This window comes from Trametes versicolor (genome assembly GCF_000271585.1).
Source record: "Trametes versicolor FP-101664 SS1 unplaced genomic scaffold TRAVEscaffold_10, whole genome shotgun sequence".
Lineage (NCBI taxonomy): Eukaryota > Fungi > Basidiomycota > Agaricomycetes > Polyporales > Polyporaceae > Trametes > Trametes versicolor.
Genome location: NW_007360330.1, coordinates 581,393 through 602,494, shown reverse-complemented (window position 1 = coordinate 602,494; position 21,102 = coordinate 581,393). Strand labels below are relative to the sequence as shown.

Below are 21,102 nucleotides of genomic sequence, written 5' to 3'. Positions count from 1 at the left end.
TTGTACTAGAAGGTTCATACCAGCGACAAATATATATTTTCGATTTCAGTCTTGAACTGAACTTCCGTTGCCTTCCTCCTGCGAACCGTGAGTGCGTATACCAACGACAACCAACCATGCGAAACTCACCTGACATTTCCCTTCTCCTGTGTTCGCGTATCGTGAGTATTAGGGTACGAGTATCTTGATTGGGCGTACCTAACTCACCGTTGTTCTCGGAAGAGATCCTACAGGCACGAACAAGATACACTCTGGCGTCGTGATGCGCTCGTGCGCGAACAGCCTTTCATTGAACGGCGCGGTACGCTCGACGATTGTTCTCTTGACCTGCGCCTCCGCATCCGGGGTAGACACATCGACGGCCCCCTCGGTTTCGACCACTAACACGGGACAGACCCTCTGATGGCCAACCACCACGCAGTTGTGCACGATGTCCTCGCATGTCTTGAGGACGTTCTCCTCGATCGCCCTGCGAGCGATCCGAAAGCCTCAGCCACGATACCTCGAACGACCGCACAAGGGACTCACTTCGTGTCACAGAAGGCCGGATTGCCGCCAGTCCGGATCCAGTCGTCGCTTCTGCCGCCTGCACATAGGGGTCGGCAATGCAGTTCGCCGTCCGCATGATCTCCACTTACGGAAAACGTAGCAGCCAGGCTTCACTTCCTCGAATAGATCCCCCGTAACGTGACCGTCTGGGCGGTTACGTATAGTTGGGTGCGGGCAGGTCTTCGACTCGGCGGAGACGAAGAACTCGTACAATTGACGGGAGGGAGCCGAGGAATCATCCTTCTCCCCGAGACCCAAGGGTCTGAGCTCGCACCTGACTCCGGAAGCAAGCCTCAAGTAGGACTCCCCCGAGTCCAGGCTGGCAACCATAAGAGGTCCTGCGTGACTGATCAATGGGGTTTCATCGTGGAGCAGGAGTAGGGCTAGAACGTACCACATTCCGTGTTGGCATACATGGGCTATGCGGCGTTAGATGGTCGTAAGCCACAATAGGTCGAAATGGGATGGCATGAAGCTCACCGTGAGACGAATGCCTTGCTCCAGCGCCCATCGTTCGTCTTCAGGGTTCAGTGCGGCACCAGTGTACGCGATCTGTTGCAAGTTTTGGAGAGCCTCGAGGACCTCAGGTCGCTGGCGTGCCGCAGCCAGTAGCTTCGCGAGCCAAGGTGCATACTGCAACAGGAAGTTGAGTCCGCATTGCTGAACCATCGCCAAGAACTCGTCCGCAGTGATCTCTCGGCCAGCACTCTGAGTCAAGCATGCGCCTGACCAAGATATGAAAGTAACGCCTGTGTGGAATGAGTTATGACCCCAAGAGGACAGATGCTTCCTGAACACGCACAGGTAGCAGCGCCGATAGACGCGAAACTGCCGATATTATTGAAGATGTGCTGTCCTTCGGGGTGACGTTGGATCACGCACTTCCAGGTGACTTCGCCCTCGGCGACAAGCCACTTGTGCGTCTGCGGGATGGGCTTCGGGCGCCCGCCGGTTGTTCCGCTCGTGTGGAAAATCATGGCGACATCGTCTGCGCTCACGTCCGGCGGCGCGCTGGGCTGTGCGCCTGTCATCGGCAAATTGTATAGCTTGGGAAGCTTGACGGCCGTCTGGTGCCATTCAACCCGGGGTAGCAGCGCCTCGAACGTGTCTGCGTAGATAAGGACCCGGGCATGATGTGTGTCGAGCAGGTCCTGCACGAACGGAGCGGAGAAGGCGAGCCCGAATACTTCCGGTACGAACCCCGCCGCAGCGACAGAGTAGATGTGTGCGAGGTCACTCCAGTGTGATCCCTTCAGCCTGTGCGTGTCAATTACCAAGGGAAACAGCAGTAGCAAAAGGGCTCGCATACCACATGCCAACCACGTCGCCTTGCTTGAGACCCTCAGCGGTAAGAGTGTTGGTCCAATACGCGGTTGCCGCTACCAACGCGTCGAGGAAATCCTGATAGGTAATGATTCCCCACTTGAAAGAGGAAGTGTCCCCTTCGAAGGGGCGCATAAAAGGTTGTTTGACATTGCGCTGCAGACGGTCAAATACGAAGTTCATGAAATGCGCCATGGTGAGCAGAGCTGAAAGGTTCGGTGAGCACGCAAGCGATAGTTGTGAGGAGTTGGGACGCTTTAATACCCACGCCCACCCGGCGAAAGATCTTATAGGTTCATTTGCAGGGGATCGCCGACGGGCGGCGGGCACAGGAAGGCCCCATTTGATGTTTGAACAATATAGCATGTTCTCACAGTTGGGCCCTTGGTGTCTGACAATCCCCTCGCAGCCTGGTCACGCCAACGGTGCCTGTGGATTAGCGGAGACTGCGATCACGTCAAACAAAGAGGGCTGTAACTCGGACGTACAGAGATGTAGAGAGGTAAATCTGTCGACATCACGTCGTCCATATGGACCTGCGCAGTGTTATCACCATTGCTCTTTAACGCGGCCTAGTCATCTTACTCGCGCTCAAGAGTACGGCCTTGGCCACGTAGATGATCCACGCGAGTATCCGATATTGCTACAACCATCTAATAGTACAGCGTATACATCTAGAAATCGTGAGCACCTGCACGAGGACCAGCTGACAAGAATACTCACTTATGAGGTCCATAGCTCTACTCGTCCCACCGCATCGCCGACGGCACCCAGTAAGAAACGCCATAGAGCTCGTCTTGCTCGTCCAGCCAGCAAAGGCCGTCGCGTAGCAGCATGTTCGAGAGTGCGGCTCGAGCGCGGTCCTGCGCCCATCCCCTGCGCGACATGAGTGCAGCCTCCGACACGCGTCCGCCATCTTCCTGGGCGACCGCGAGCACAACCGCCTGGTCCGCGTCCAGCTCCTTTGGCACGCTGCGCACCATCTTCTTCCCACCACCGACGTCGATAACCTCGTAGCCCGCGTTGAGCGGCTTCAAAGTCTTGATGCTCCGCATGACGTCCTCCTCCGTGATCACGTCTCCGCCGACGCCGCGCAGCTTGCTGACCATCCGGATGAGCTCACCCATCTCAATTAGGCCCCCGTTCCGTTCCCGCGTGCTGACGCAGACGTCGACGATCTGCACGCCGAGCTCGTATTGCCAGTCGCCGAGGTTCAGCATCTCGGCCCACCATCCGCCCTTCCGGGGGCCGGCGAGCGGGTCCACGCCGATGGTGGTGCACATTTGCTGGAATGCATGCCTAAAGGAAGGCTCCTTGCGGATGCGGTCGCGGTGTGTAGAAGCGTAGTGCGCGAGGGCGCTGCGGAACTGGGCGAGCTGAGCGTGGAGCAAGTCGACTTGTCCTTGCGAGATTTCGCTGGACAGTTCGGCAAAAGAGCGCTGAGACTGTTGCTGGCGGTCGAATGCTGCGATACCGACGCCTCCAAGTCGGTGCATTGTCAAGGTAAGGAGAGGGTGAAGGTCATGGATGTTAAGAGCGAAATGCAGGATGTCGCAGACGGTCAAGATTAGATTATCTAACTTACACTATGATCTACATTCTAGTACACTACTTACGTAAATATAACACAGTACTTATAAGACTACTTATAATCAAGGAGCCGCGATTGTAGAGAGCTATACCCAGGCTTAAGGGAAGGAATAAATGGGGTGTAAGCTTCTAGTAGGTGGCAGGGTTTTGGAAATCCACGTCGGGGGACCGTCAGCGCGAGAATCGAGATTAGGGACTGAGTTGCACAGGTAAGTAGGTAGCATACGGAAGTCGGAGAAAAGGCGTACCTCGGTGAATGCGATGGTTGGAGTTCTACCAGCCCTCCGATGTTGAGGTCAGTCGCGAGTGGACTTTTAACAACCACTTCCCATGCCTTCTGCTCGACGAAAGGTAGGGAAGGGGCTACGCCGTGTCCGAAATCCGACGTCGATTCAGAAGTGTATCCAGCCTGGACGGTAGTCCCGGCCCAGTCTCCGTGGCCCAACGGTGCGCCGAGGTCTCCGACCACGTCAGGAGAGAACCGCACGGTCGAGAAGCGCGAGAAGGACTCGGTTGCGGAGAGTGCTTCCCCACTGCCCCGACGAGCCACTTGTCGGAGGTTGAGCATGAAGCGGGATATTAGGATGCATGTGAACCTGTATAATCATAATTAGACCGTGTCTGTTTGCGCGCGAGAACTGTTGGCTTACACGTCGATGAACACCGGTAACGGGTTGAATATCTATATCACGCACATCAGTAACGATGAGTCGTAACCCGAAGTATGGAATACACACCACATCGCTTCGCAGGACTATGAGATCGACCGCATTCAACAACAGCATAATGCTAAGGCATGGTCAACGAAGTGTTCGGTGTAAATGCGCCACATGAAGCATACCCGAAGTAAAGAGTGCCTGACGACTTGGTTAGCTTCTATCACGGTGTATCACACAAACATAGCCTACCATCGCGTAGTAAGAGTGTGGAGAACGTCGTGTCCGAGCGGAGGACGCCAGCGAGCTTCTTGATTTCGTAGGTCTTAACCCAGGTGAGGATAATCACCAGCAAGTCAGCGGCGATTGCACAGCTGTGTATAGCTATCGAGACTGCGACAGACTCCTTTTGATACACCACACACGCATAAGTTGGTGGAAGTGGACATACGTCTGCGGACAGAATGTTAACATGCATGCATCAATCAATATGATCGGGACGTACTTCGCTAACTGATCCTCGGTGAGCTCAGTCGACTCCGCGCATCCATACAAGGGCAAGAGGAACGCTTGCGGGATGGACAGGATGTAATGATACTAAATAGCGACAGTCAGTAGGTGTCTCCCGGCAAGCAAGAAGAACCTACCATATTCATCGCCGGAATGGTGAGCGCGATAGCTAGAACTGAGACGAGCGGCCTCCAGTCCTTGTTCCATATCGCATATACTCTTAGTGCCGAGAAGACTAGGAGAGATTGATCGGAGCTGAATACGGCGCCGCATACGGGAGACTCACCTGCGACGACGAAATACGCGACCACGGAGAATATCTCGCTGAGAATGATGGGTGCCGCACAGCTATAACAGTATGTCTGATCAATACACGTAGAAGCATATTCAAGCGACGGATGTACCTCTGGATGACGTTAGCTGTGCTGTTTCGTGGACGCACTTGATCGTTCGGACATACCTTGTCTGTTTGGTTCGGCCACCAGAATGTACTTATGGGAAGCATAATCTTGCCGAACAAGGTCACGTATCGGTTGAGCAAGAAGACCACGGTGGCCCCGGAAAACTTGCGGCGCCATACGAACTCAATCTCTCCGGAGATAGTGAGGAGATGGTCATACGCGAGAAGCACTGAGAATAATTTCAGTGAGCGCATTCGTCGACGGGGGTGAAGGTTGTAACTTACCGACACCGGCTATTTCGCAGATGTTGCTGATCGTACTGCACGCACTCCATCAGTATGGGGATATTCAACGGGCCATAAAGCAAGCAAGGACTCACAAAAGGTGCAGAGCGGTGATAAGCTCTTGATTCTCTTGGTCGCTGCTATCAGCCATGGCTGCTGTAGAGAGTGAGATCGAATGTCGTGAAGCGACCTCCGCAGCAAAGTCTCAGTCGTTTCTCTTATACTTCATCTCCCAGGCCAGGCAAAGATAGGATACGGCCGATGGGACACTAGGGCTGCTCAATTCTGGCCGGACGTGGTCGCTGGTCACTGCAGAGCTCGTTTGATGGAGCTGATGGACTGAAGCGAGAATAGCCGAAAAGTCCTGCGACCGGTGTAACCCTACCTAACCCTAGTGGGAGAGTCGTAGGGTGGTTTTCCTGTCGCCAGTGCATTGGGGTGTATAGGCCTCTGGACTGCATGGAAGATAGGCGTGAAACTACATGTGCATGGCCATATCCGTCTGCTTTTTTTCCGTCCTCAACTGGCTCCCCTATCACCGACAACGCCTCCATGAGCTAGAGAGGTTTGGGGAGGAGTTCGAATAATTACTGCATTTGGGACGTGCCTAACTCAACCGACCGGCGGCGACCGCGACAATTCGACGTTCTGCACCTCCTCGCTTACTGTCGCTTATGTCCATCAAAGCCAAGACACATCCTCTGGAGTGACCAGCGACCACGTCCGGCCAGAATTGAGCAGCCCTACTAGAGTGCCTGGCATCAGCAGCTTCGGCAATGAGGCAATGAGTACCCTGGTGATGCGTACCCTGCATCAAAGTCCAAAATACGACCAGATAGCGTCGCACGCCATCCGAGAAGCACCTTCTGCAGACTCCGCCGACATTCAACAGAACTCAAAAGCCGGCATCACCGCCCGGTGTAGGATTTCAGAGGCCTGGAGAGGATTAACGGCTCCGCCGTTGAACACAAGCTGTGCATGTGAGGATGCGGGGTGATGGGGACCACCGCCATCATTACGAAGGATTGGCACAAGAGGCGAAGCGCTCTGGAGGGTTTGTGGCGTGGAGGTCTTCGCCGCGGGTGAAACAGGAGCATGCAATGAAAATCTTCTTGGTAGCCCTCTGCGAGCTCGGGGCCAATATGGATGCGGTGCGCGTATGTGGTTCGGTGTGGCGATACTCATCCCAGTGATCGTCTTGGACTGGACAACGAGCTACGTACATCAGCTTTTTGCTGCGGTTATCCGGGAAGCATCCACGCAGCAACTTATTCACTCAACGTAGGGAGCGCGTTATTAGCCTCAGGCTCTGCAGCCCGATCGGCAATAGCGTCGCCCCAGCTAGCAAGACTCCGTCCGAGGATCACTGCAAACGCGAACTATGATCTATCCATCGGTAGTTGATATTCCCGCAGAGATAACAGGCCAAACAGAGAGCCCGAGAAGTCCAGCAGAGGCGGTTTCAGGTCATGAGTGAAGCTAGTGAAGGATATAGTGCAGAACAAGTTGACAACGTCCTCCGCATGCACTGCCGGCTAGATTAGATTAGATTTGGCAAGACCCATTCCCCTGCGAGCCGACGTTCACCGCATTACCTCCACCTTTGAATTTCGGCCGCATCGACATCTGCCGACGTACTGTCGTCCTAATTCTCCTTGGCTATGGCAACTCCTCGCCCGTATGAAGGCGACGTGATCTCTAAGCAACACCGCAGATCACGTTTCAAACGCCAACATGGATGGCATGTCTAACCAACTTGGAGGCGCGACGTGGGGGCGCGAGCACTGGGCGCCGGTTATTTGAACCGTAAGACGGGGCTGTCCGTTATGTCGAAAACTGGAAATGCTTCTTCCCCATTGTGCAGACAGCCCCAGATTCGCGCCGGTCGCAATACAGCCATAGTAAATGTAACTCTGGGATGGGGTACTAGCTAGGAACACCCGGTGCCTGGTGGCCACAATTGAAAAGACGCACTAATGCTCGGTCCCAAGTTCACCGCATAGATATCGCAAGCGTCATCGAAGTTATGACAGATGGCCGCCTGTGGCAGGCGGAGATGGGGCCTTGAACTACTTCGGCGATACGCTAGACGCCTATATGTATGGCATGCACAGGCGGGATACTTGTACCACTCCGCGCGCGCTCGCATCAACCCAGGGTATGCAATGGCTGTACAATCCCGCAAGCTATTGGACGGAATGCCGACCGCGCGGGAGAAGGGAGGAGTCCGGGACTGTCAGCCGCCAAAGTACAGTAGAAGAGCGCTCACTGGGACGTACGCGTACTCCCGCCGTCGAGCGGCAGCAGAGTATAACATCCGAAACGCGGACCATCGGATATCCGCCTCCAGACGCTGCCTGATCCATGCCGTGTTTACCTCAGACGCCAAGAGGAGTAGAGGGGGTGTGAGCAGCTATTACGAACAGACGTCAATTCTCTAAGCTATCGTATGTAACAGGTGCGTAATCGTACAGGGCAGACAGCGTACATGCGTAACAACGTACATGCGAGCAGAGATGTGAGAGTGGGAGGGCTGATGCGGCAAAGTCCCAGGACCGGAGAGCGTGAGCGTGCGCGTCAAGGAGAGGCAGGTGATGTGGCAGGTGGGAGGATGCGGCAGAGAGTCAGAGCGTAAAGAGCGTGCGACGGAGACGGGGCTAGTGAGAGTGAGAATGGGCATGCTGGAGAGGATTGTGCGGTGCGAAGAGCAGGGCGCAGAGGTATCGGACTCGCCCTTCTGTCGCGAAGGGCGTTCTAAGTGGTACAACGGGATCTCATCTGCGGAAATGCATCAGCGACCGCGCCCCACGGAAACGAGGCAGGACGGCGTACCGCGCGGTGACGACGCCTATCTCCACGACCCAAACACTCTACCGCCCCGGGCTTGGGCTTGGGTGCAGATGAGTACCACCAACGGTATGCCTACGACTCAACCGCTTACCCTGGCTGCTGGATCCGCGAGAGTCCACCGAGCCAGAGCCGCGGCTGAATAGTCGCTGGAAGAACGGCTTTTTCAGGCTGTTCGCGCTTGACGGCGAGCGTGGGGACTTGTGCCCAGGCGTCGTGTACACGGACGAAGAATTCGGCACCTGCGCACGGACGGTGAGTACGGCTCATCTCCGCACATCTGTCAAGGATATGAAAGACACGAGGAATCGTGCGATCGGTGCGATCGCGCAGTGCCCCTTGCCCAGCGCACGATCGGTCCGAAATGAAACTCACCACGATCTGGACCTTTTGGCCTGGGGAGGGAAGGACGTAGTACGTGCTGCCAGAGGTGTCGCTCGCGGTATCGCTCTCGCTCAGAGAAGGTGTTGGGGATCGGGTACGGGCGCGCGCGGGCTGAGAGTAGGCCATGTCGCGCGCAGGAGGGCGGCCGCGCACGGCGCTCGACGCGCGGCTCCTCGCACGACCATCCTCGCGCGAGTCCGAACGCCGATGAGAGAGAGATTGCGACTGATGCGACGACGAGCCGTGCGCAGAGGGGAAGGGGGTGCCGCCGGCATGCGCTTGTGGCGAATACTGAGTCGGGTGAGGTAGGGGATCGGAACGGCTGTACGCTATTCCTGGCGCAGGTGCGCGGCGATGGTGACCATGTGAAGAGGGGGAATACACGATTGCGGGGGGGTTATAATTTGGGCCCCGGTGGCGGGAGGACGGCGCGTAGACAATCGCAGGGGGCGCGTACGTGTATGGAAGTTGTGATTGTACCCTCGATGCAGTCCCCGCATGCTCGTAGAACCGCGAACCGCTGGTATACGATGCAGAAGCCGGTTGGGAATGTGACTGCGCGATCCCTCCAGGGGCAGCAGCATACGATGTGGTCTGGGCCGACGCAGACGGGTGCTGCGGCGTGGGTGCGATGACGCTACGGTTGGACGTATGAAGGGGATCTGCGAGGGGAGGGTATCTATCGTTGTGGGTGCTCGGGTGAATTGAGGTTGGGTGGCCCTGAGGTTGGAAGATAGCCTGCGCTGCAGGGCCACGAGAACGATGTGATGTGTTAGACGCCTGCACGCGAATGGGGGAATGGGAATCCTCGGCCTGCCGCGACGGCAGAACTCGGATGCTCTCCGGTGACCGTGGTGGCGTTATGTGGGGGTGTGCCGATGGTGCATATCTTGAACCAGTGGCGTACGAGAGCGTCTGGGCGTAGCGAGCGGGAGGAGGGATATCCGCAGGATGCGCAGGCGGGGGGGCCTGAGATCCGGATCGAGATCGCGAGTGGTGAGACGAAGACTGTGGTCCGTACTTGTAATCCCGCCTACTACTTGTTGGTGAGGGTGCGCCATCGGACGAGATGGGTACGTCTGGTCGACCATCGGGATACCGTAGCACCATGCGCGGGGGCAGCGAGTGTGTGCTGGCGGAGTCCGACTCGCTCGGGCCGTAGCTTGGCGCGTCTGGGTCATCGCTAATCGTAGACGGCGGGGAGGAGGGGGCGGCGAAGTGGATGCCCTGTGAGTGAACACTGACCCAGTTGTTCGTGCGGTCGCGCGCCGTGAGGAACTCATGGATAGCCTCGGGGTCAGTGGCGTACTCGGTCATGTTGGGCCAGAGAACAAAGAGGGACAGGTAAGAAATGTAAGCAGGAGGGCCGTTCGAACAAAAGAGCAGGAGCGCTGGGGACGACAAAGATACTTATACCTCCCAGGCGAGAGGCTCAGACGAGTGGCACGGGGGGCTCATGCAGCCACCTGGAGCGGCGATTTCTGAGGTCATCAACGATTTCCCACACGAACAGATTTCGGTATGCTAAATGAATCCGGTGGAATTCGCCGCTATTGCCCGTCCAAGGTTATCGTCCCAGGAACGTGTTCGAGGCGAGGCGTGGTCTTGAACGCTCAGATTATCTCGATCAGTCCAGGTCAGGCTCGTATCCAGCCGCAGCCTCTGCAGCTTGTCTGTGAAGCTTGTGAGCAGAGCTCGACCCGCAGAATATGTTATGGCATACCTCTCATTCGTTGTCGTGCGGGCGGAGAAGATCATGGATCATGGCGAACGCGCTCGAAGATGTTGGACGCGCGCAGCGGGCCCGCCAGCGGCGCAGTTGGCCGCCACATTTGAAGCGCCGCACCAGCGCCGCTTCAAGCCGTCCGCCATCGTCTCTTCCTCCTCATCTTGCACCTTTGTTCCCGCAGACCATCCTGAAACCGTCCATTGAGTCAGCTCTATCCCGCTATGCTTGTTCCGTCTCTGTGCAGTACGCATTGCTGCGCTTCTAGGATATGTGGATGCTCGGCGGCCCAAGGAGAGCTATATGCAAACTGGGCAAGTGAGAACGCCGGGCCCGCTCCGCGATCCGATTCCCCTGAGGCAGCAGCACTGCCGTAGACCCAATCGCCGCAGGACGTCTCTGCAGTCGAGACGCCGTACCAACGCTTCTCGGCGTTCGGGTTTCTCATGATCGGAGAATTGGGTATCGCATGACCGGTCCAGCTCTGCCCATGGTTCCTCGGCCGCTTTCCCAGGTAACGCTGTACACACCGCTCGACACCCTCAGCAGCAGTCAATCACACCCGCCACCGCGGTCGCGGGTACCTCTCTCCGCACTGTCAACTACGGGCCTGCGATGGCGCGATGACAGCACTCAGCATCCGCCACTGCTTTCCCCAGGACACCCACAAATTTGCCGAAGACGTCCGTTGGAGGGGACATCACGCTCACATCACCTGCAGGTTTTCATTTAGACGGCGGTGGTTATCGACGCTGGGCCGAGGATGCGAACGCTCGCGCGGCTGTCCAACTTGCTTTCAGGCCACGCCGGCCTGCGCAGGTAGGGAGGGCGACAGCCGCTTCCGACAGAGGGTCTGCCGACCTCGTGTTCTGTCATTCGCACTCGCCGTGGCGTCCTCTCATGCGCCCTGGCCACCGCGCGACAGCGCGAGGACCCGTGGCGATCGTTGGCTGGCCCTGGCGGGAATGACCTCTGGGTGAGTTATCGTTCAGTCCATCTAATCACAACGCGGCGGATGCCAGCCCTCCGCGTGGCCCTGGCATCATCCCCTGGTGGCGGGGTCGGATCTTCATGCCGTCGGGCCCACCTGTCGCTGCCCTGAGTGCGGGTACTGCTGCAGAGTGGCTTCGGGAATGCCATAGCTGCTGCAGATGCGGTGGGCCGAGCAGCTCATTACGAGCAGCTCCTTCCGCAGAGGGCGCGCCTGCTCACACGGCGCAGCATGTGATGACGCGTGCTTCTCATTGTCCGTCCTGTGAGGCATAGTTCGGGCGATGACGGAGGGCCTGACGCCGCGTCGCGCGCGGCCTTCATCTCCTGGGCTCGGTCGCGCAGCTGTCACTCCCACAGCGGCGGGCCACTGATCTTCTCGATTCAGTTAGCAGGCCGGTAGCTGCGAGACTATCAAGTAGGACCGCCACGATGCCTCATAGGAAGAGGAAGGACGCCGGATCGAAAGTTTCCTTACACGCGAGAAGGCAATGCTACGGGCTGCGGTGCGCGTGTTCCTTTACGTAGCAGACGGCGTGGTTTTGGGTTAGTTTTTGTTCCTAGCATATACGGCGTTTTGCTAAACACTTATGCGATGTTAAGGTTTTCTTAGCGAAAGGGCCCGAGCGTAACCTCTTGCGCCGTCTTAGTCACTCGGCCGCCCAACTTTGTCAGTCTTCGAACGAGGCTTCGCGACGGCTCCAACGGCACTCTTCCCTATCGCCTTCTGCCTTGCCGAGTCATTGCAAAGCCCTGACTTCCTGGCGGTAATGACCACTCGCCGAGCGCGGTATGTCGAGAACTCTTCATAAGTCGCGTTCGCAACATGCGGCTACCGCCAGCCCGTCCACAGTTCGCCTACCGCGTGTTCCATCTCCCGACGGGTCTAAACTCTATTCCCCGTGCCCACTCGTCGTCTCTGGATCCCGCGCTGTGGACGGCCCCCTCCAGGACCGCAGTGAACTCTCGTGGGCTGTTCCGTCTGCTGGGGTCTCTCGTCACAGCAGGCGCTCTCGTATCTCCAGCCCCCCCTTCTCCCGAGCGGGGTCGGCCTTCGCACTGGGCGCCTTCCAAAAGAACATCACCGCGGTCTATCAGCCACCAGCCCGAGCGCGCGCGTTGACGCTTCGCCCGCTGGTCAGACGTTCGTCTTGTCGCCGACACAGCGAAGTCACACCACCCCAGGCGGTCATCTGTCATAACTCCGGCGACTCCTGCGGTCTCTCTCGGCGGGGAAGCCGGTCAGGGCCGTCCTTACGGTATCGACGGCCAAACACCCGCAAAGCAACTGGACGACCACGATGGTATGCCCATGGACGGCCGATTTGGGGCCCTCCGACGAAGCTCGTTTGACTTTTGCATTGCTCACGAGGTCGAAGGCTTCGTAACTCGGTGCGTCACTGGTTCTACTCGCGCGCGCCACTGTTGATCCTCCGCCTTGCGATCGAGGGGGCGCTGGTTCTTCCAGTTTGGCGTCGACGTGGGATATGGCGCGAGAGTGGTAGTGGAGGCGCAGTTGCCGCGAAGATGTACCAGCGACCGGGATGTTGACGGCGTTGACGTCTATGAACAACAGCCTCGGACGGGCCCGATCAATACATAAGCACCGCGTCGTGGTTTGCCTCCGTAGTCGGCGGGATGGGTAACTACCGTTTGCCGCGCACGACGACCCCTCGATCGCGAACCCGTCTAATCTTTGACATAACGCACAAAGATACCCCAGTTCAGTTTAGCAGTACTCCGTGACCACTAGCGTTGCGCTCGTGCCCCACGATGGAGCGTATCCTTCGCCTCGAGATCGAGGGGCCGGTCGATGTGGGGTATGGGGGATTGGCGGGGGAGCCGAATTTGCTTCCGCGAAGCGTTCACACCAGATACTACCAGATAGCGCGATCGAGATGACTGCATTGTGGTCTGCCCGCAGCCATGTGTAGTACGGCGATTTGATATATGCTATATTGCGCAGTCAGACTGCACATGCGGTTGAATTCACTAGATACCCCAAGTACCCCAGTCCACACGTACCATAAGCTCGCCTTTCCTCTGCGAATATGTTAGTCACAATATTAGTGATTATCAGGATCTGAGTCGACAAATTACGCGTCAACCGACGTTAGTGCACATTGTCGATGTACTGTAACATGTAGTGGTGGCTATAAGAGAGAAAGAAGTCTTTTCTAGCACACTACTTATCGATATACTATATACTTGCTACCAGACTTGCCCGCTGCTTGTATCATGGAAGCGCCGGATGTTCAATAGCATGTGACGTCATCGCCCGCGTATCCCGGGCGCTAGCGGTAACCCGCCACTCGTCCCCGAATGCAAGATTGTCTCTCTTCTACTCATACCACCACCATCTCATAACGGAAATGTCGCATATAACCACCTCGCTCGCGTACTCGACGGACTCTGCGGGCATGCACCCCTCACACACCCTTCCGATCAAGCTCCGTGCTATCGCGGCTGCAGGATTCAGTCAGGCTGAACTCGGCTTTCCCGACCTCGAGGCTTACGCGGAGCAGGAGTTCTCCGGGTACCGGAAGTTGGATGATCACGGCAACGGCGACCTCGACAAGCTCCTCCAGGCGGCCGGGAAAGTTAGCGAGCTTTGTAAAGAGCTCGGGCTCTCAATATTGGCGGTGCATCCGTAAGTTCCGCTTAATCAACGGATCATTTGCAAGATGTTTTTCATTGCGAACATTTATTGCTCTTAGCAGGTTCTCGCAATTTGAGGGATACGAAGACGCGCAAAAACGGGCGATTGGATTCGAGCGGGCCGCCGCATGGTTCAGAGTTCTCAAGGTCCGACACAGAGCCGCACCTCTGCTTTAACAAATACACGCGTGGATGCTAAACTCATGATAAGTAGGCTTTGAACTGCCAATTACTGCAAATGGGCTCTACTCCCGACCCATCGACAAGCAGTGAATATGATGTCATCGCGCGCGACTTGAGACAGCTCGCGGACGAAGCAGCCGCCCAAGACCCACCAATCCGCATGTATGTGTCAATCTTTCGTAACATGGCAATAGGATCACTGAAAAGCTCCAGCGCATATGAGATGTGGGCTTGGGGCGTTCATGTGTGCGTTGGCCTCCAGCGCCCTGCTCCGCACATGACGCTCAATGTTTGGACACTATAGGAACACATGGGAGCACACCTGGGAGGTCTGCAAGCGCGTCGACAGGCCAAACTTCGGCCTCTGTCTGGACACGTTCCAGATATGCGGTACGCGATTCGTCAGAAGATCACTCGTCTCCACCTTTGTTCTGACCTCCTGCCCTACCCCACAGCACGCGCTTATGCTGACCCAACGGTTGCCAACGGGCTCCTCCAACATTCACCCGAGGGCTCCGCAATTCTGCACCTCGCTTCCTCTCTAAAGGCGCTCGCTATCACTCTACCGCCGGAGAAGATCTTCTACCTCCAGATTTCCGACGGTTCGCGCAGGGTCACGCCCGAGGCGTTGGAGAAGAGCGCGGAGGAGCAGGGTATCAGTCCGCTGTATGCGTGGTCCAACGCATGGCGCCCGCTCCCCAACATGGACACCGTCTGCCCACGGGGAGGCGGGAAGACCTGGGGTGGCTACCTTCCCGTTATTGATGTTTGTGAGGCAGTGCTGAGGACTGGCTGGCGCGGTCCGTGGTCGTATGAGGCGAGTATATGCGTGTCATCGGTCGTTAAAGTAGATGCTGACAGAACGATTGATCTAGGTGTTCTATGAGGAGGATATGTCGAGGAAGGACGGCGACATTCCGACAAAATGGACGGAGGCGGCGATAAACTGCCATTGGTTGCTCGCGAGACATCTTCAGGAGCGTGGATACTAACCAGCTAGATGCTGCTTCCATCAATGCAAATGTACGAATCTCAACCCGGGGTCTATTGGTGATCATCATGTAAGGCGCATTCGTGTATGTTGTGTGCACACCCTGCCTCCGCGCGGGTCCGACTCCGCGTTCGGGCGGTGGAAGGAGCTTGGGCGCCGCAAGTGCAGATGGGGCCCAATTCGACAACTGGTGAGTAGCTTTTGCTATAGTTGCGCGCTCCGTCTGAGCTTACGGATGGACAGGCCTCGCTGATCACCTCAATCAGCGGACCAGCGAAGATCAGGTAGAGCGCGTGACCAAGCATTCCGCGCTCACTCACTATTACTAGTCACTAAGACTCACAGTTCTCGCGATGTCAGCCTTGACCAATCTTAGCGTTCGCATACCTGGGCGTCTCTCACAACGGTGCGGGGTTCTATCTACGGTGAAGTGTTACCCGTTTCACGTAGAGCGTCGCGAAATCCAGGCTCACCTCTGGTACATGCCCATCATACCGTCTTTGCCATCCGGGATATCAGTCAGCACGCTCGCCAACATAACCGCCCCAAGGTTCAATTTTGCTGAATAAGCTCGAAGTCGAGCGGGGAGGTGCACGCTATATAGAGTTGCGAGGTAGTTTGCAGAGCTCACCATTCCTTGACACCCCGTAGACAACCATGGCGGAATTTCTAACAGAAGCGGCTCCCAACACTTCCTACTTCACCCCGAAGCAGGTCCCGCCCGCTGGCACAGCCGCACCGTCCAAGGATAGCCAACCAATTCCATCGCTCTTCCAGCCCCTCAAGATCCGCGGGGTTGATTTCCAGAACAGGCTCTTTGTGCGTACTATCCGCGCTGAGCGACTAGCGAACTAACAAGTGCAACAGGTAGCACCTATGGCCCTATCCTCTGGAAGCAGCGAGGGTGCCGTCACCCCATTCCATACTGCACTAGGTGCGTCGCTCTAGCCTCTTACACAATTGCATCCGCTCAGTCGTTGATCGACGTCCATTTGACTAGTGGGCGGGATCATACTGCACGGACCGGGGCTCACCATCCTCGAGGCGACCGCCATCTCCCCAGAGGGCCGCGTAACGGTACACGACGTCGGCCTGTGGTCCGACGACCAAGTCGCACCCCTCCGCGCGCTCGTCGAGTTCGCGCACAGCCAGGGCCAGAAGATCGGCGTCCAGCTCGCCCACGGCGGGCGCAAGGGCTCCCTCGCGCCGCCGTGGCAGGCGAGCTACGTCCCCATCCCGAACGCCCTGGGCGGATTCCAGGACGACCTCGTTGCGCCCTCCCCACTCGAGTACGTCGAGGGTCCGCGGAAGAAGCCGTCTCCGATAGACGAGGTGCTTAAGGCGAGGCGGGCGGCGGCGGAGCCACATCCGCCGAAGGAGCTCACGAATGCAGAGATCCAGGAGATCGTCGCAAAGTGGGGCGCCGCGGCGAAGAGGGCGGTCGATGCGGGGGTCGACGTGATCGAGATTCACGCCGCGCATGGTTTCCTGCTGCACCAGTTCTTGAGCCCGGTGACAAACAAACGCACGGACGAGTATGGCGGGAGCTTTGAGAACCGCGCGCGGCTCTCGGTTGAGGTGGTGGACTCGATCCGCAAGAACATCCCGGACTCTGTCCCGCTCTTTCTGAGGTGCGTCATTCTTTCCTGTGCGTCGTGGCGCTGAAGCTTACTTGCGGGATACGTAGGCCCTCGGCGACCGACTGGCTGGAACAGGTCCTCCCCAATGAGCCATCATGGCGCCTCGAGGACACGATCCGCCTCTCCGAGCTCGTCGCGGCGCATGGCGTCGACCTCATCGACGTCTCCTCCGGTGGACTTGACTCGCGGCAGAAGATCGAATTCGTCGCGCCCGCGTATCAAGCGCACCTCGCGGAGGCCATTAAGAAGGCCGTCGGCGACCGCGTGCTGGTGGGCGCGGTTGGCGGGATCAAGACGGGCACGGTCGCGCAGGAGGTGCTAGACAAGGGCCAGGCGGACGTCATCCTCGCAGGTACGGTGTTCTTGAAGAACCCGGCTGCGGTCGAGACGTTCGCGGAGGAGCTAGGGGTGGAGGTCAAGATCCCGAACCAGACCGACTGGGTGTTTAATGGGCGGGGGAGTATCTGGCGCTGGAAGAAGTAGTGGCGAACGATCGCCTTCATACTGGCCTTCACATACTAGAGGACGGGTGAACGCGCTGTATGCCTAGAGTGCTTAATACAGATGATAGAATCGAATGGGGCCGCCTCCAAGGATCATATTTGCGGAACATATATATCACGCCCACGGGGGCACACTTTAGGTTCTGGTACCTCGCGGATACAAATGTTCCAACATCACGTCGACAGCCGGCAACGATTGGCAACACGTCGGGAAGCAGGGCGGTCAAGGAAATGTTTCTGACGAATGTAATAACGACACCGTGCGCTAACGCCTGGCGTACTCCCTGCTGAGCACTTGGGCGAGTTCTCTCCATTCTGTCCCACGCGCGGCGATGTCCGCATGTACGAGACGAGCGGCGTCGGCGTTCTCCTGCATCGAGAGCGTAAGCACCTCATCTATAAGACGCGCGTAGAGACGCGCAAGGCTTACTGTGGTTGAAGGTTTGCCATTGAAAGGTTCGAGGCCTGCGGAGTACCGATCAAACTCGGAGATGAGCTGTTAGTATCGAACACATGAGCTCTCATTTCCGTGGTGCGAGCTGCGCGGCAGACCTAGCCCACCTCGTTTGCAATCTGTCTGATGACCCCGAACAGCGGCTTTTGCTCCTGGATCTCGTGTAGGAGGTACTGTATGTTCGCGATTACCCCCTGCCGAGAGTTCGTGTTTTCGTTGAAGACGTTTTGTCCGCCGGTGGGCGGGAGTGCGTTCCCTGTGGTCAGTGCAGGCACCCTGCGGGTAAAGATCAGAGATGTGGTTTTGTGCAACGAGATCTGTTTGCATACAGGCGCACTATCTCCGTGTGGTGTAAAAATAGGTCGATCTCTCCACCGAGGGTGTCCAGCCGGGACGCGTAACTGTCATCGGTGGCGGAGAGTGTCTAGAGGTACGGGGTGATCAGATCGGATGTTTTTGTAACCCGAGTCCCGAGCGGCGTACCTTTCTGAACGTCCCCAGTTCGTGTATAACGTCGCCAGGCTGCGCTTTGGCGAACGCGGGTTGTAGAAGGGTGTACACTGGAGCATACGAGGTGGGGCTGTGGGGATATACACGGGGTATTTTTGCGGCGCTCACTATCGATGACAGCAGAGAGTCTGGTGGCGGCAGTCTGGGAATCGTCGACAATAGCCGCGTATGTCTGCATATATTGTTGGGCGTGAGCTATATGTCCTTGGTTCTCCGTGGGGGTAAGGATTTACGGCGACACGCCGAGCCCATTGCGACTCGAGCTCGGGAACTTGGTCGAAGTGGTTGTATATCTGGTGGCCAACGGAGCGGAAGGACGTCTCTGAGGTGCTTGCGCGCTGTTTGAGGTTCCGTAAAGTGTCTGAGTAGCTCGAAAAAGAGTTTTGTTGAGGCATTGCAGCGGATACTGACGGGCACCTGTGCGGTAGTAGAGAGGTGCATGAGGGCTGCGGGTCTCCAATGATGAGAACTTACCTGTCGAGTACTAGGCTGCTCCGAGATCTACAATAGCACCTGCGAAGGCCCGGCTTGAGCTTGAGGGTGAGGCCTTGAGGCCGGGTGTGATTGAAGCACCGCGACACTGGTCGAACCGTAGCACCGGCGGCAGCTCGTTGAACGTTAATGTGAATAAAGTTTCAAGAAGACGCTGGAAGTTTTGACGTCGTAGTCCAGGGGTTGAAACCACCGCGGCCCAATGGTGGTACGTTGAAGAGACTCTTAGGGATATGCGGATTCACTGTTGTGGCAGGACGAGGGGACGATGCCTCACGACAGGCGGCGACTCTGCCATTACATACATAGATATGCAAGCATCGTGGGTTAGGCACCCCGTGACGATCTTCTTGAGCTTCGCCGCGATATGGGCCTGGAAGGGGATCTGCAGAGCTCTAGCCACCGCGTCGACATTGAAGAGCAGCTCCAGTATGAAGTGCCATCTTGGCTTGCCATCCCCACCCAGGGTCACCCTCATCGCACCGCATCCTCGGAGATGCGCGTTTCCTCTGATGTCGCCAAATTCCCTCATTGTACGTGCTGCTGAACACTTTCGCACGTACATAGTCGAGATCATAGATACAAGTGTGGTCTTGCATATTGCGAGAAACTGACCAGTTAGCAGACGAATCCCAGAACGGCTTCCCGTCTGACGCAGATGGATCAGCAACAACTTGAAGAACGATATCCGGGGAATGTCGAGGCCGACGTGGACTCTCCGAGTAAGACGGATGCCGGGTATGATGTGTGTGAAAGGGCACGACACTCACCAAGTACATAGGCCAGGCCAATTCATAGCAGAGCGGAATCCAGACACTGTGTACTGCTCAGGAACGTTTGCCAGTGGTTTTGGCGTACTCGTTGAGAAGCATATGGGAGAGTTTCTTCCATTCGGCTGCATGTGCAGCGACGTCCGCATGCACGCGTCCGGCGGCGTCGGTGTTCTCCTATAAAACAGCGTCAACACTTCATACATGGTCACCGCGCAGGACGCGAGTACGGGCGCGTAAGGCTTACTGTGGTTGCACGCTTGCCCTGGAAAGGCTCGAGCGCTGCCGAGTACCGATCAAACTCGGCGATGAGCTGGGCACAACAGATGAGCTCTCAGCTCCGAGGTGCACTCGGGATGACATTGGCAGATGTGTGGCTCACCTCGCCTTCAATTTGTTTGATGACGCCATACAGCGACTTCTGTGCCTTGACCTCGTGCAGGAGGTACTGTATGTTCGCAACCACCTTCTGCTGGGAATCGGGGCCTTCGTCGAAGACACTTCCTCCGCCGACTGACGCTGCCACAGTTGCTGCGGTGGATTCTTTCTGACCTCCCAAAGACGTACTGAGAACGCGGCCCAGCCATGTGATCATGCCTAGCGTTAGCCAGTCTGCATACTCCGCCACGCGGCGTGTAGCTGACTGCAGCGTGGCCGAAGCAATTTCGAGCCACCCAGGCAGCGAACTATACAATTTTAACTATCTGTCAACTAACTGTGACCCAGATGCGAGGCGAGGCGAACCTGTTGGGTGCCGGCACTCCAGTCGGTGGCTGCACCAAGTGCGCTAACTCCGGGAGGCGCAAGAAGTTCCCGATATCGCCGCTAAGGGCGTCCAGCTTGGACGCAAAGCTATCACTGTCAATAGCAGATAATGCCTAAAGTATTCGGGGTGAGTCTGTGTAAGTTCGGGCGACCTACAAGTCCCGACCGCCCTTACCTTCTTGAAAGTCGTTAGTTCGTGGATAACGTCCCCAGGCTGTGCTTTGGCGAATGCGGGTTGAAGCATGGTATACACTGAAAGCATGGGATGAGCTAGAGTATGGGGATGTATCAGGGACGCGTCATGTGGCGCTTACTGTCGATGACCGCGGAAAGTTTCGTAGCGGCAGTGTGCGAATCGTCCGCAATACCTGTGTAGGCCTACATAAACAATAGCACATCAGACAGGAGTCGTGGAATACGGCTGAGGAGGAGGACTTACGGCGACACACCGGGCCCATTGCGAAGGGAGCTCGGGCGATTGTTCGAAGTGGTCGTATATTTGGTGGCCCACTTCGCGGAAGGCTGGCTCTGAGATACTTGTGTGTTGTATGAGCTGCCGTAAGTTTGCTGAGCAAGACGAGAAGGATTCTGCATTGATCATTGCCATTGTGGCGGGACTAGTGGTGGAGGATGGGCTCCCGCACAGTAAGCATTTGAACGAAAGGCTACATACTGAGGACTCATTTGCTGACCACCAGAGCGTTCAGAGTGATGAGGTATATGAGAAGGAGAGCTGAGGGTTGTCGTAGATGAGCTAAGCAGTCGAGGCTTGAGGATCGATTCAACGAAGTAGCTACTGCAGTTCAGGGCGGTGGACGGTGGCACTGGCAGTCTGGCGACTTGGCGCACAGTACGCAACGACACCTCAGGGAGAGT

The 21,102-nt window shown here is 56.9% G+C and overlaps 9 protein-coding genes across 9 annotated transcripts; 3 read left to right on the top strand and 6 right to left on the bottom strand.

Annotated features, from left to right (window-relative positions):
• Window positions 1-14: 14 nt before the first annotated feature.
• On the bottom strand, window positions 15-2,007 carry TRAVEDRAFT_130288 (acetyl-CoA synthetase-like protein; the record flags this gene model as incomplete). Its single annotated transcript, XM_008043990.1, has 9 exons — window positions 15-78; window positions 130-146; window positions 208-469; window positions 529-586; window positions 639-887; window positions 944-968; window positions 1,030-1,298; window positions 1,352-1,806; window positions 1,859-2,007. The coding sequence occupies 9 exons, from the start codon at window positions 2,005-2,007 to the stop codon at window positions 15-17; spliced, it is 1,548 nt and encodes a 515-aa protein (XP_008042181.1).
• A 465-nt stretch (window positions 2,008-2,472) lies between these two features.
• TRAVEDRAFT_30807 (winged helix DNA-binding domain-containing protein) lies at window positions 2,473-3,378 on the bottom strand. The gene is made up of 2 exons (XM_008043592.1): window positions 2,596-3,378; window positions 2,473-2,546 (listed from the first exon to the last, which is right to left on the bottom strand). Exon 1 carries the CDS (start codon window positions 3,366-3,368, stop codon window positions 2,613-2,615), a length of 756 nt encoding a protein of 251 aa, XP_008041783.1. The 5' UTR covers window positions 3,369-3,378; the 3' UTR covers window positions 2,473-2,546; window positions 2,596-2,612.
• Window positions 3,379-4,368: 990 nt separating this feature from the next.
• TRAVEDRAFT_103473 (uncharacterized protein) lies at window positions 4,369-5,259 on the bottom strand (the record flags this gene model as incomplete). The annotated part of the gene is made up of 3 exons (XM_008043989.1): window positions 4,369-4,511; window positions 4,762-4,863; window positions 5,004-5,259. Coding segments are annotated over 3 exons (501 nt in total), but the record flags the coding sequence as incomplete, so codon positions are not given.
• A 2,456-nt stretch (window positions 5,260-7,715) lies between these two features.
• Window positions 7,716-9,903, bottom strand: TRAVEDRAFT_30806 (uncharacterized protein). The gene is made up of 3 exons (XM_008043591.1): window positions 8,536-9,903; window positions 8,146-8,402; window positions 7,716-8,091 (listed from the first exon to the last, which is right to left on the bottom strand). Exons 1-2 carry the CDS (start codon window positions 9,859-9,861, stop codon window positions 8,184-8,186), a joined length of 1,545 nt encoding a protein of 514 aa, XP_008041782.1. The 5' UTR covers window positions 9,862-9,903; the 3' UTR covers window positions 7,716-8,091; window positions 8,146-8,183.
• A 912-nt stretch (window positions 9,904-10,815) lies between these two features.
• TRAVEDRAFT_60229 (uncharacterized protein) lies at window positions 10,816-12,861 on the top strand. Its single transcript, XM_008043988.1, has 3 exons — window positions 10,816-11,246; window positions 11,649-11,806; window positions 11,864-12,861. The coding sequence occupies exon 3, from the start codon at window positions 12,053-12,055 to the stop codon at window positions 12,611-12,613; it is 561 nt and encodes a 186-aa protein (XP_008042179.1). The 5' UTR covers window positions 10,816-11,246; window positions 11,649-11,806; window positions 11,864-12,052; the 3' UTR covers window positions 12,614-12,861.
• Window positions 12,862-13,632: 771 nt separating this feature from the next.
• On the top strand, window positions 13,633-15,093 carry TRAVEDRAFT_60228 (xylose isomerase-like protein; the record flags this gene model as incomplete). The annotated part of the gene is made up of 7 exons (XM_008043987.1): window positions 13,633-13,910; window positions 13,978-14,065; window positions 14,133-14,263; window positions 14,315-14,347; window positions 14,406-14,491; window positions 14,557-14,918; window positions 14,977-15,093. The coding sequence occupies 7 exons, from the start codon at window positions 13,633-13,635 to the stop codon at window positions 15,091-15,093; spliced, it is 1,095 nt and encodes a 364-aa protein (XP_008042178.1).
• Window positions 15,094-15,749: 656 nt separating this feature from the next.
• Window positions 15,750-17,215, top strand: TRAVEDRAFT_130911 (FMN-linked oxidoreductase; the record flags this gene model as incomplete). The annotated part of the gene is made up of 5 exons (XM_008043986.1): window positions 15,750-15,911; window positions 15,960-16,026; window positions 16,093-16,381; window positions 16,439-16,723; window positions 16,780-17,215. The coding sequence occupies 5 exons, from the start codon at window positions 15,750-15,752 to the stop codon at window positions 17,213-17,215; spliced, it is 1,239 nt and encodes a 412-aa protein (XP_008042177.1).
• Window positions 17,216-17,500: 285 nt separating this feature from the next.
• TRAVEDRAFT_50918 (uncharacterized protein) lies at window positions 17,501-18,594 on the bottom strand (the record flags this gene model as incomplete). The annotated part of the gene is made up of 7 exons (XM_008043750.1): window positions 17,501-17,605; window positions 17,666-17,731; window positions 17,797-17,965; window positions 18,019-18,113; window positions 18,173-18,249; window positions 18,308-18,371; window positions 18,433-18,594. The coding sequence occupies 7 exons, from the start codon at window positions 18,592-18,594 to the stop codon at window positions 17,501-17,503; spliced, it is 738 nt and encodes a 245-aa protein (XP_008041941.1).
• Window positions 18,595-19,518: 924 nt separating this feature from the next.
• On the bottom strand, window positions 19,519-20,833 carry TRAVEDRAFT_50917 (uncharacterized protein; the record flags this gene model as incomplete). Its single annotated transcript, XM_008043749.1, has 8 exons — window positions 19,519-19,638; window positions 19,709-19,774; window positions 19,844-19,974; window positions 20,029-20,147; window positions 20,206-20,339; window positions 20,402-20,478; window positions 20,541-20,604; window positions 20,666-20,833. 8 exons carry the CDS (start codon window positions 20,831-20,833, stop codon window positions 19,519-19,521), a joined length of 879 nt encoding a protein of 292 aa, XP_008041940.1.
• Window positions 20,834-21,102: the final 269 nt, after the last annotated feature.

Bases quoted from the DNA above. Each gene is read 5' to 3' on its own strand.
- TRAVEDRAFT_60229 (XM_008043988.1), top strand. From the start codon at position 12,053: ATGTCGAGAACTCTTCATAAGTCGCGTTCGCAACATGCGGCTACCGCC.
- TRAVEDRAFT_30806 (XM_008043591.1), bottom strand. From the start codon at position 9,861: ATGACCGAGTACGCCACTGACCCCGAGGCTATCCATGAGTTCCTCACG. The intron at 8,403-8,535 runs GTGAGTTTCATT...GTCCGTGCGCAG, and splicing joins GCCAAAAGGTCCAGATCGTG to GTGCCGAATTCTTCGTCCGT.
- TRAVEDRAFT_30807 (XM_008043592.1), bottom strand. From the start codon at position 3,368: ATGCACCGACTTGGAGGCGTCGGTATCGCAGCATTCGACCGCCAGCAA.